Below are 13974 nucleotides of genomic sequence, written 5' to 3' on the forward strand. Positions count from 1 at the left end.
GGCAGTCGTCCAGGTGGCAGATTTCCTATCTGTTGTTTTCCTAGCCTTTTCTCAAATGACTGCAAAGAAATTGGAAATATATTGAAAATCTCCCTTGGTAAGTTATTCCAATCCCTAATCCCCCTTCCTATAAACAAATACTAGCTGATGTACCCGTGCTTCGCTACGGGATTCTCAGAAGGACTGTCTTTGTGGTTTTACTAACTGAAGTCAACTTAAGTCATTACAAAAACGTCGGTAGGAATGTAGGGATTAAAAGCAATGTTATCATATCAAATACTCAATAAAATGAAAAACGCACATTTTCTCGCTTTCAATGAACAGTACTACGATGCCGAACTAACAGTCCAAAGTTCCAGTCCTGAAATAACCAGGCCGCAGACAGCCGTGAACACTTCTCTGCCATTATTCTGTAAAATATGCACACTGCTCATTCCAATCAGTGCCTCAGGGTAGGGATTGAATAGCTCGAATGCAATGATCAACCAGTGTGTTATGTACCAGTAGTATCAGAAAATTAATGAACCAGAGGAATGCCATGCTAAAGAAGAACGTTATCTAACTCCCCAGCTACTTCCCGCCAATATTCAGGCAGGCTGTTATACTTGGTACGACCGGGCAAGTTGGCCGTGCGGTTAGGGGCGCGCTGCTGTGAGCTTGCATTCGGGAAGTGGTGGGTTCGAATCCCACTGTCAACAGCCGTGAAGATGGTTTTCCGTGATCTCCCATTTTCACACCAGGCAAATGCTGGGGGTGTAATGTAATTAAGGCCAGGGCCGCTTCTTTCCCACTCCTAGCCCTTTCCTATCCCACCGTCGCCATTAAGACCTATCTGTGTTGGTGAGACGTAAAGCAAATTTTAAAAAATACTCGGTTACAGCAGTAATCCCATCTATCGGAGATGAGTGGCAAGAGAGACACAAAGCACATCACAACAAACAATGGTCAATGTGATATTATTGTTGATCAATGTTATGAGCTTTCTGTATTGTAGGTCTTCATATTTAATTTTCTTTTGACTCTCTGGTATTAGGGCATCTTACAACATTTTTATAGCATAGACTGTAGTTCCTTATTCCCCGACTTTACATACAGATTTTCATTAACTTCTGTTTACCCATTTTCTCGTGACTTGGCACTGATATGGACTTAGCAACAAAAATCCAAATTCATAAATATCCCTATTATCATAGCCGGTACGGTAAAAATGTAGAAGACCTAAATAATCGGAAATCTATATATGTATAATTTGATGCTATATAACTTTAGTTATGTAGTATTTGTCGATATGACCTCTAATAACACAAATATTTGAGAATCAAATTTTTGGCCTTTCCCTAAACTACCATTTCACTCATCGTGAATAAAATTATTTATGGCCTAGATTGTAGTGACTTATTCCCCGACTTTTCATACCGATTTTCATTAACATAAGACCACTTATAATAAATATTTGAGAATTACCACTAATAACATAAATATTGGAGAATTAAATTTTAGGCCTTCCCCTAAGCTACCATTTCTCTCAACATGAATAAGATTATTTATAGCCCAGATTGTAGCAGCATACTCCTGGACTTTACATACCAACTTTCATTAAATTCTCTTCAGCCGTTTTCTCATGATGCGTGTACATACATATAGACAGACAGACAGAAATTACGGAAAATTAAAAAGTGCATTTCGTAGTTACTATAGACATGACTGATACAGAAATACCATAATTTTAAAATTCTGAACAATGTACAGACAAAACTTTTATTTTATATATATATATAGATTTGCCCCAATTTGTCCTCTTGAATTCCAACTTTATCTTCATATTGTGATCTTTCCTACTTTTAAAGACACCACTCAAAGTTATTCGTCTACTGATGTCCTCCCACTCCATCTCTCCGCTGACAGCTCGGAACATACCATTTAGTCGAGCAGCTCGTCTCCTTTCTCCCAAGTCTTCCCAGCCCAAACTTTGCAACATTTTTGGCCTTTCCCTAAACTACCATTTCACTCATCGTGAATAAAATTATTTATGGCTACTCTTTTGTTGGAAACCATCCAGAATTGAGTTACTCTTCTTTGGATTTTTTCCAGTAATCCTGGTGATGGTCCCATACACTGGAACCATCCTCTCCTTTATTTCCTTACTACAACCCCTAAATACGACTCATGACCAGGTGCAGAGATCTGTACCCTTTATTTACAATCATATTTATGTGATTACCCCAATGAAGATCTTTCCTTAAAACTGAAAGGACTTTTCTATTTGTGAAACTCACAACCTGACTTTTAACCCCGTTTATCATCATACCATTGCTTACTGTCCATCTCACAACATTATCAAGGTCATTTTGCAGTTGTTCACAATCGTGTAATGTATTTATTACTCTGTTCAGAATAACATCATCTGCAAAAAGCCTTATCTCTGATTCCACTTCTTTACACATATCATTGATATATATGTAAGAAAACATAAAGGTCCAATAATACTGCCTTGAGGAAACTTTCAATGATACTTCTTTGTACGAGCGTGAGGTGGAGGAGGGATCTAGCCCATTTCCGGTAATACTGCCAACTGAATGGAAATGAAACCTGAATTGAATCGATAGTATTATCGGTCGATATGAATTTTCTAAACCTTCATTATATTAAGCCGGCCCCGTGGTGTAGGGGTAGCGTGCCTACCTCTTACCCGGAGGCACCGGGTTCAATTCCCGGCCAGGTCAGGGATTAGAATTGAGGAGCTATCAGACAGTGAGATAGCGGCCCCAGTCTTGAAAGCCAACAATAATGGCCGAGAGGATTTGTCTTGCCGACCACACGACACCTCGTCATCTGCAAGTCTTCAGGCTGAGAAGCGGTCACTTGGTAGGCCAAGGATCTTCAAAGGCTGTAGTGCCATGAGGTTTGGTTTGTTTTTCATTATCTTAAGCCAACAACTGTGTCAGACACACACGTTATATAACATTTCTCGATGCGAATCTTGTTCCCAGCATGAATTCTCAGAAATATCACTTCCACAATCACAACAACAGTATTAGTACATAAAGTGTACTCCAGATGTCTCATGGTGATGCATAATCGATCCATAGTTTGTGTTCAAAGGTGCCAATACGAATCTCGATGATTGCCGAGGTCTACCGATTCAGTACTAGGGAGTCCAGGTATCAATAAAAGTTTCGCGAGTAACATTCATGGATGAGAATAGTCAGGAATGAATTCACATGCCCTTCTGAAAACATAGGATTGAATTGATTTGACCAGGATTCTGGCCAACCTTCATGCGTCTCCTTAGCGTAACGATTAACACTATTAGCTGCCATCCTCAAAGGCCTGGGTTCGAGAGGATGATGAGTGCTCTATTTTCCATACTATAGTATGCTGCTTTCTTATGGGATTGGGAATGGAGAGAAACAGAAACGTTTTGGATTGTACTAACCGTTTGAGTTGGTTTTCTGAAGATACAATAAGATAGCTAGTTGGGGTGTCTAGTAATACTTAAATCTAAGTAATTTAGATTCTGTTGGGATTCAGATTTCAGTGTAAAATTGATATATGGATCTAGAGCATTTAAAATGGATAAGATATAGGCTGCATTTCCAAGGTCTTGATTCAATATAGGCAGAACATCGTCCACATAATGAGCCCAGTAACAGATATTATTGAATATGGGTTTGTTTAAGATTGTTGTATATTCTAAATTATCTAAATCTATCCCCTTATCCCAAACAGACCTTCAAAATGAATTAAATGTTATACGATCAATAGCTAAATCAAATGGGTATAATGCTCAATTTATCGATAAGATCATCAATACAACTAAAAGACGTCAAATGTCTACTTTACCAGAGAATCAACTGACAAAAAAACTTATTCCTCCTTTATGTTCAATAGTGCAAATATATACCAAATTACTAATATTTTCAAGAAAACCAACAAATAGATTTTAAAACTAATAAGAACAGTTTTTTCCTCATTTCTATAATACACGTACCATTAATCAAATGAATACATTTTCTCAATCAGGTGTCTACAAACTACAATGAAATAGCTGTAAAATTACACATACAGAACAAAAGGTCGTAATTTTTCAATAAGATACATGGAACATATCAATGCTTCAAGATACAATCGGTTCTCTGCCATGCCACAGCACATGGCAGACTTAAAGCATAATTTTACATCAACTGACCAAGATTAAAGCATATTGAAAGTGGATAGGAAGGGTACCATGCTCAACATGTTGGAAAACTGTTACATTTAGAACAGTACTTTAACCCTAACTATAATATTAATTAAATCTATGTAAAACCTAATATTCTATTTGACATAATCATTCCTATACACGCAAAGTATAAACGTAAAAAAGATACGTCAAGTCTACCAATCTGTTCATCCCTACCAACCCCCACCCACCCCTCCTCACACATCCCTCCTCCAACCCCTACCATCATAGCTACGCCTCTGCTCCGTCTTAGCAATCAGACTGGTTTTGGTGTCCGTGCGGAGTGCCCATAATGTACGTGGAACATGGGGGTGAGTCTCATATAGTTGTATATTAATACGATCTTTCAGCTTCCCTTCTTTTCTCAAAATTCACTTTAGTATATTGTTTCTTTTTCAGACATTCACTTCAAAACGAATTAAACAATAGATCATTACATCTGCTAGAAATGCCATTTATTCAAGTTGAAAGTGTCCCCTTCAAGCTATACAGAGTTATTCACCTAAGATGTTACATGGAAATACTGTCTAGATCATTAAGGATATTGGTATTCTGTTTTCATATTCGTAAATGATACCCAGTCTGACTCGTTGGCTGAATGGTCAGCGTACTGGCCTTCGGTTCAGAGGGTCCCGGGTTCGATTCCCGGCCGGGTCGGGGATTTTAACCTTGATTGGTTAATTCCAATGGCCTGGGGGCTGGGTGTTTGTGCTGTCCCCAACATCCCTGCAACTCACACACCACACATAACACTATCCTCCACCACAATAACACGCAGTTACCTACACATGGCAGATGCTGCCCACCCTCATCGGAGGGTCTGCCTTACAAGGGCTGCACTAGGCTAGAAATAGCCACACGAAATTATATTAGTGATACCCAGGGGCTTGTAAAATAATGTGCTACTTATTCTCATGGAGTGATTAGTAACAGAGATATTGATACTAAATCCATATTTTAAATGGAATGGCACGAATACATACAGTTGACCTAAAAGTTAGTCTCTCCAGTGTTGAAATCAAATGACGTATAGTTTTTAGAGCCAGGAGTGTCCAAAGACAAGTTTGGCTTGCCAGGTGCAGGTCTTTTGAATTGACCTGTGCATCGTGAGGAGGATGAAATGATGATGAAGGCAACACATACACCCGAGACCCCTGTGACCAAAAGCCAGCACGCTAACCATTTCGCCGGACTGTCCAGTGTTGTCGTAAACAAATGGTGTCTAATTTGCAGAACATCCAATGTAACAAACTTACAATATATCCAACGTATGGTAACAATATATGTAGGTCTATGTGGACATAACATGTTTTACTACCCTCTGTCCACGGTATCCCCTGCCTGTTGTAAGAGGCGACTAAAGGTGGCGACCAAGGTATGATTATATTAGAACCATGAAACTACTTGTGAGTAGTGCCACTATGTTAGGTACGCAATATGTTTGTAATTAGTAGCAACAGAGGGTGAATCAGTATGGATTTTACAGTACCCATGATTAGTACCATTGTGAGGAACGCCATGGGTCTGGAGGTTGCCTGTGATTAGTACCACTATATGAGCGACACCATGGGTCTGCGTTGCCTGTGATTAGTACCCACTATTTGAGGAACACCACGGGAATACCGGCGCCCGTGATTAGTATACCTAGGTGAGGAACACCATGGGTTTGCGTTGCATATGAGTGGCGCCAATGTGTGAGAAACACCGTGGGTCTGCGTTACTTGTGTGATGTACAATACTTTAGTACCATAATGTATGGAACACCGTGAGTCTATGCTACTTTTGATTAGTACCGCAACAAAACAAATACCATGGTTCTACTTTAAGGGCTGTTGACCTGGATTTTGGACCCCTTTATACAACAATCATCCTCGATTCACGATTGTGCTTTAGAAGCAGTCCCTTCATCAGCAATACTATTGTTTATGACAGTTTCTGGGAAAATGGGGAATTGCGGGCCGGACCCACTGATTGTTTTAAATTCATATCCATTCATTCTTCATCAAGCTTTCTTTTCTTGACACTGGATGATTTTGAACTTTTAAATTGTCATTACATTTTGTCTTATTTTGTACCATAAGGGGCTGATTACCTAGATGTTAGGCCCCTTTAAACAACAATCATCATCAACATGGTTTACTTCAGTCGTTTCGGTGGCACAAGTCATGGTGTGACATAATTTAATTTCACAGCTTGAAAGAACACATGAAATACTGCATAAAACTCCATTTTTACCCTAGGTGGACACACGACAGTTGCAAACATACTCCTAATATACGTAAAACAGCATGAATGAAATTTGTGTAATTCAACCACTCGCTCAAGAATGTTCTAAATCTTTTACATCTTAAGCTCATAATTCTCTGTGTGATAATTGTTTGTCTTCTTTGTTCTTAGGGTTACAATCCCCTGCACTTGGCGTGTTTTGGTGGCCACATCACGGTAGTGGGTCTCCTTGTCAGCCGAGCAGCTGACCTGCTGCAAAGTGGAGACAAGCACGGTAAAACAGGTCTTCACATTGCAGCAATGCACGGCCATTACCAGATGGTGGAGGTGTTGCTAGGCCAAGGGGCAGATATCAACGCTCCTGACAAGGTAAGTAACTCTATCACTGTAACATAGACCTAAGTCATTCAGACCTAAAGCATTTCTATTATCAAGCTATTTCATCGTATTCCACCAATATTACTCATGAACTCGTTACACAGATCGGATTGAACCTCCACCTTGAGTGATTTTTCATGATATTCGTTTCTGTTCTTGATGAGAAATATGACTAAAATATTAAATTATTGTTCCACTCTGGAAACTTACTGTAATTTCGCCGATTGTGAATTTTAAAGTATTCAAGCTTATCAGACCTACCCCCTGTGGGTGAGGGACACAAATGAAGAAAATACACTCGTATCACCTGCCTATCATAAGAGGTGACTAAAAGGGGCGACCAAGAGATGGTGGAATTACAACCATGAGAATACTTGTGATTAGTACCGTTACACGAGGAACACCATGGGTTGACTTTACGTGCTATTAGTCCCACTATGTGAGGAACAACATGGGACTGACAAGTATTCATCGTAGATGGATCACTATGGGTTTACAGTACCCGTGATTAGTACCACTATATGAGGAACACCATGGGTTTACGTTGCCTGAGATTAGTACCACTATGTGAGGAACACCGTGAATCTACGTTACTCGTGATTATTACCGCTACGTGAGGAACACCATGGTTACCAGCGATTAGTACTATTACGGGGGACCGGTGACCTGGATTTTGGACCCCTTAAGACAACAAGCATCATCGATTTAGGATTTTGCTTTGGAAGCAGTCCCTTGTTCAGTTTATATCATTGTTTTAAGTTATTTTATGGGAAGATTGCGGGTCAGATCTACTGATTGTTTTAAGTTCATAATCATTTTTCATCGTTGTCTTTTTAAATTCTAGTCAGTGGATTGATTTTGGAACTATTTTAACTTGCAATATTGTGAGCTGGATCTCCTGATTATTTTAAATTCATATTCATTTATTCATTCTTTATCATATTTTGAATTCTGATCAGTGGATGAATTTTGGAATTTTAATTGTCGTTACATTTCGTCTCTCGCTATCCAGGTTCAGTCGTCGTCTACACGGATGGTTCAAAGACAGAAACGAAGGTGGGCTGTGCATTCCTTGTCGACAATGATAGGTTTCTTTTTGCTCTTCCGGAAACCTGTAGTGTGTACACAGCAGAGCTCTATGCTATCTGTGAAGCTCTGCAGTACGCACTGTCCATTGGATGCCGACACTTTCTGCTGTGTACTGACTCCTTGAACTCGCTACAGTCTATTGATACTTGTTTCCCTCGGCACCCTCTGGTGCAGCGGGTCCAGGACCTGCTGGCCGGGTGTTCGGATGCCGGCACCAGAATCACTTTTATGTGGCTCCCAAGCCACATGGGTGTAGAGGGGAAATGAATTAGCTGATAAGGCTGCCAAGGAGGCAGTTACACTGCCCCCATTGCCTATCAAGGTTCCAGCAAATGATATTCGCACTCAGCTGAGACATCTGGTTATCTCCCATTGGGAGATGGAGTGGCGGGCCATTCCACCTCCAAATAAGCTGAGAGCGATAAAAGGAACAATAAAGGTATGGAGGACTTCCCTTCTGGCTTTGCGGAGGGAAGCCGTGGTATTATGTCGTCTTCGGATCAGCCACGGTATCCTGACCCACTCGCATCTTTTGAAAGGAGAACCCCCTCCGGTGTGTACCTGCGGCGATCATCTTGCCGTGGTACACATCCTTACAGAGTGTATGGACCTGGTCGATCTTCGCCGTAGTCTTAACCTCTTGAGTACAATATCCCTTATCTTGTGAGATAACGAGCAGTCAGGAGACCATTCGCTTTATGAGGGGGGAGGTCTGTTTTATCGTGTTTAATGATGCCCTTTGTCCTCGTGTATTTGTGCCAATTGTGATTTACCCCATTGACTTCATTTTAGTTCGTGTTTCTTATTTTAATGTGTTACTTTAACGTCTAAAGTAAATTATGTATATATCTCTACTACCAGGCAATGCCTTATTCTTTTGTGTCCTGTATTTTCTTTTATTTTGTTAGAAAATAAGCCATTGCGAATTAGATCCACAGACTGTTTTAATATCATACTCATTTCTTCATCACCATTTTTTTAACTCCAGTCGGTGGATACATTTTAAATTTTTACCTATCATATACCATGTTGTCCATCTTGTCTCATTAGGGGCCGATGACCTGCGATGTTAGGCCCCTTAAAACAACAAGCATCATCACATTTCGTCTTGTCTCGTACGATTATGGGCCGATAACCTCGATGTTAGGCCCCTTCAAACTATCATCATAATCATCTTTTTAGACCCTTTTAATCATGAAACTGCACGGCCGTTACCAGATAGTGGCAAGGTGGCATCGGGTTCAAAAGTTGTATCTCCCACTTTGCTACATTTCTCAAGAAATCGTTCTCTCCAGACCTATTTAAGGGCACATTGAATTACATCAGAAATTATAATAACAAAGGATGAGAAAGAAGTTAACTCTCGCGGTAAGTATACAACATTGATAACTATAACGTCCCAAGAACACCCGGAAACATACACCGTCCTCCAAGAGGGAAGAGAGGTTCTGACAGACACTGCACGTCTTGGCTGGAGAATCTGCGACGGTGGTTCTGACACATAACCATTTCGCTATTCCACGCCGCCACCAACAAAATTAAGATAGCCAAAATGATCGCAAACATCCTATGACGGATACAGTAGTAGTAGTAGTAGTTTTATTTTTTATAACTACATTCCATTTCAGTTTTCTAAATAACATTAATAATCTTAATATTAAACTAAAACTAAACCCTTAACCCACACAGCCCGTTAAGGTGCTGAGGACTGCCACCTGGTCAAACAGCCTGAAAATATTGGAGTGTTGTGCGGTCAGCATCTGACTAGGATTGAAGTTCTCTGAAGAACCGGGAATCTCAACTAGAGCCCATGAGAAAGGCTGAGAGAAAAAACGGAAATGGGAGTTTCAATGTTAAATAATTGTCATAACTGTTCAATATTTAAGATGAATATGTGACGAGACCAGCCTTCGAGAAATGGAATGAAGGAGTAACAGAACGTGGTCTGAAGTTTAATATTAAAGATGCGCTGATCATACCGTTGGCATTGCTGGAAGTGAGGAAGGGCTAGCAGTTTTACTCAAGAGTTGAATATGTAAGTCACAGCTAACATTCGTTTGGAAAGACCGCACCCTATTCATCTCATCGAAGACGCCACTTTTTCGAAAGTTCGAACACTCATATTTTCCTTCTTCCTTTACGGAGCTAAAACTTGTACTGCCAGGACATATGACAGAAGGAAATATATACGCATACAAAATGTGGTGTCGGAGGCTAATTCTACGAATTTCAGGGACGAGCATAGAACTACTTTACAGTAATTCAGTAATTACAGTCATTCAAAGTTGATAAGAGTCTGTCCAACATGTGTCCTACGCAAATTGTAGTTTTTGGTTACATTTGCGATAGAGGAGAAGAAAATACAGCAAATCCTATGATCTCCGGCCAGATTCCTGGAAGAAGTCCTCGGCAAAGAGCTCGTTTAGGATGGAGTGATGTGATCGAGTGTGTTACTGGCAATGTACACAAGAAAGAACAGCATGGAGTTGTTTCATGAAAAGTATCATGAAGTATCGTGATCGTCAGAAATGAAGAAACGGCCAAGAGAGACAAATTTCATTGACATAGAACTTGAACTCTTCTTAGCATTCAAATACTTTCAGTTTCATTGAAAACTGATATTTACTCACTGTACATATAATCTCATTAGTGTGGTCTCATTGACATTCTTCGCAATAATCTTCATTAAATGAAGTCCACTGTGTTTTTTTGTTTTTATTTAAAACATTTAAATTAAAAATGAAACAAGGCATTTGCCTGTGAAGAGCCATGAAAATAGGCTGTTAGTGTTAAATTAATACCTAACTCTACAATTCGAGCATTGGTCGGTTAAGATTCTTACTCAGAGCTGCACAAGAGATTTTCCTAAGAGCAACGTCTCCTGCAGTGGTGGGGGTGGTGGTGATTACCGTTTTAAGAGGAAATACAGGAGGAAATAAAACTGGACAACCATCCTCTATTAACACTAATCAGAAGGAGGAAAAAGGAAGAGAATAAAGCCATCGGAAAAAGAGGAAGGGCTACGAATGGCGTGAAAATGACTCCCTAGGCTTCGCAAACCTAATGCCATTGGTGTCCGAAGAGGAGAAGAATTTGCCTTGGGAAGCTGAATAGGAAAGATTAAAGTGACTAGACTGGCACAAGTGAAAGAAATGCCAGCCTCGGGTAGGGGCCCCATGGTTACCAACCCACAGATCCAAGTGGGGATCCCATTTTAGATGCCTGTTATGATTGGCAGGCTTTATTCTACCACCCCCACCAGCAGGGGTTTACAAGTCCCCTTCCTGTATGAAATTATACTAACCCGCTGATCAGGCTCCCTTTCATCATGATAAATAATGATCCGCTAAACAGTGTGGTGCCTGTGTTCACACAGGGTTCCCTACTGATAAGTACAGTACTGCTAGATAATCTCTTCAAACTCCGGTGTAAAATTACCATTCTCTCATTCGTCTAAGTCATCAGCTCACCCACTCATATGTACTGTAGTGTATTGTCTAAATTAAGCATCAGTTATCCAATTTTCTTAGGTAACTATCAACTAACAGAAAAGTTTCTTCATGGATTCAGCCTAACAATATTCCTGGTAAATCTTTCAAAAACTTGCGCTGAATTAACTCCAGATTTTCACTGGACCCATAAGTGCTGTAAAGGAACATCCAAAAAGATAACAATTTTCTCGGATCTTGCCACACTCCGTTTAACTGCAGACAAGGATGGCTCCATGTTGTACGTGCCCTATTATTTTCCAAGATCTGACTAAAAATAAAATATTTATTATTCGAAAACTTCTTTGCAAGTCTATATTTTCCATTATTAATGTTAATCTACTTTAATTTCTTTCAGAACAACTGGACTCCACTTCATTGCGCAGCAAGAGCAGGTTGCTTCGACGTGGTCAGGCTGTTAGTAGAATCCGGGGCATCACCGTCAGCACAGACCAATTACGGAAGTGCGCCTATCTGGTTTGCAGCAGCCGAAGGGCATAATGATGTACTCAAGTACCTCATGTCGAAAGAACATGACACGTACAGCCTAATGGAAGATCGGAGAGTAAGTAAAGCTAATAAGATTTTTAAAGTTAATAAAATGACATCTTATCGATAAGTCTGGTAGAGTGCCATCCTCCGGATTCCAAAATAGAGGTTTCATACCCGGCAGAGGCAGTCAAATTTTCGAAGGACAGAAGAGTGTTCATTCCGCACTCAACATCGTACGATGTGCATGAAGATCTCTGGTAATATATTCGGTTAAAACTAAGCAAAACTGTCGCGCAGTAGAGTTCTAGTTTCTCTACCATTTGATTGATTAAACTGAAACATCGAAATTAACGCGCTGGCAGTCTACGTGGCATCAAATTAAAAGGTAAAATGCTGTCGTTGAGGGGGAATTATTATTATTATTATTATTTCCATGATAACATTCTGAACAAGGTCTCAAGTAGAAATCAGAATAACTTGGACAGCAATTAAATATTTAGGGATCATCAATAATGGCAGTCTAGTGCTAACTGCTCCTTAAGGGGTAAATCAGCAATATTATCATCCGCAGAATAGCAGTCTCTCCCAAGGTCATTCTGGTAAACTTACGAGCAAAGCCTGACACAAGTGATAGTGACATCAGACTTGGTACAGAATGCCACATAACACCAGTTTTGAATTCATGAGTAGGAGAAGTTAAAGTAAAAAGTCTACTTTGCCACTGCAAAATGAACAACCAGTGTATGAAAAAGCTCAATTTTGGGCCGTATTAAAGTTTCAAGATTAAATTTTCTATCCTAAGATTATCAGCCAACATTGCCATGTCATATTGTCACCAGGATTCAAGCCTGGGATACTCATGTTGAGAGGGCAGTAGCTAGAACATTATGCAAGTCAAAGCTAATAAGTGAAGCTAATATGGTTTCTGATATAACATCCTGATTGTTTTAGAAATATGTACAATTCATCTTATTATAACATTTAATGTAGCTAAAGACGGTGGAAAGAGTCGGAAACATGTCCCACTAACCGTGTAACAAATTTTTTTTAAATTTAATTTTTCTTTATAAATTTAGTTGTATTAACTAGGTGGACAATTATATTACCATTTTTATATAATTGTAAATGTCAATACAGAGTTACAATGAAGTTTATCATATATTTATAGTGACTATTAAAACCTAATATAGCTTGAACTATCTGGTATACTGTATCTCTGCCCTACTAATGATCTTTGAAACAGTATTATTAAGAATAAACAACCTATCCCACCATATTTATTTATGGCTCTAAAGTACTTGGTGAACCTTGGCCTGTGCTACCATCTTCCACCAGTAATCCCTATTTTGTGTCTGTACTTTCACATTTCTTTATCCAATTTTGTTGATCTCCCTCATCTATCTAACCACACGGCTCTTGATTGACCTCATTCTCTTTGTTCACCAGGATTTCTGATTTTGGTGTGTCTATTACTAGTCTGCACAACATGCCCAGTCCACTGCAGTCTTGCTGATTTTCACAGTCTGCTGATGATTCAGTGACATAGTATTATTCATAGAATTATTATGAGTATGTAACAATGAGTTTTATCTTTTCAGTTTGTGTACAACCTCATGGTCTGCAGTAAAAACAATGCCAATAAGACTGTTGAAGACTTTGTCTTAGTGTCACCTGCACCAGTAGATACAGCAGTGAAACTTTCTGCAATTTTCATTAGACTCTCAGATAAGGTAAGAGTCTCTCCTTTACTTTCAATTAGTTTGTCATTAATTAGAAAATGTTTTATCTTTCTCACTCATATTGATGAATCCTTGATGATGCTATAAACACTAAATACCAAAAGTTTCTTACTATTGTCTCAGAATGAGGGTAAATCTTTGTCCATGTATTGCTACAAAAATTCATTCAAAATACTGAAACTACAAAAAAATAAAATATGTGTCAATTCATTATTACTGTTACAAACTTGATATGAAAATAAGTGAAACTTTTAGAATGTATGCAACTGAAATAGATAGTATTCAAAATCACATCTCATGTGCGGTGGACAAAGTACATTTATCCAACAAAATGAATATG

At 39.3% G+C, this 13974-nt stretch overlaps 1 protein-coding gene across 1 annotated transcript in view; it reads left to right on the plus strand.

The window, feature by feature from the left end:
* nompC (no mechanoreceptor potential C) overlaps window positions 1-13974 on the plus strand; it is a 653999-nt gene that overhangs the window by 524150 nt on the left and 115875 nt on the right. Inside the window, exons 17-19 of the mRNA XM_068229166.1 lie at window positions 6620-6817; window positions 11762-11968; window positions 13494-13625. Of these exons, the coding sequence (XP_068085267.1) occupies window positions 6620-6817; window positions 11762-11968; window positions 13494-13625 (537 nt within the window). The remainder of the gene's footprint in view (window positions 1-6619; window positions 6818-11761; window positions 11969-13493; window positions 13626-13974) is intronic.

The sequence above is a fragment of the Anabrus simplex genome, chromosome 9, assembly GCF_040414725.1.
Source record: "Anabrus simplex isolate iqAnaSimp1 chromosome 9, ASM4041472v1, whole genome shotgun sequence".
Classification (NCBI taxonomy): domain Eukaryota; kingdom Metazoa; phylum Arthropoda; class Insecta; order Orthoptera; family Tettigoniidae; genus Anabrus; species Anabrus simplex.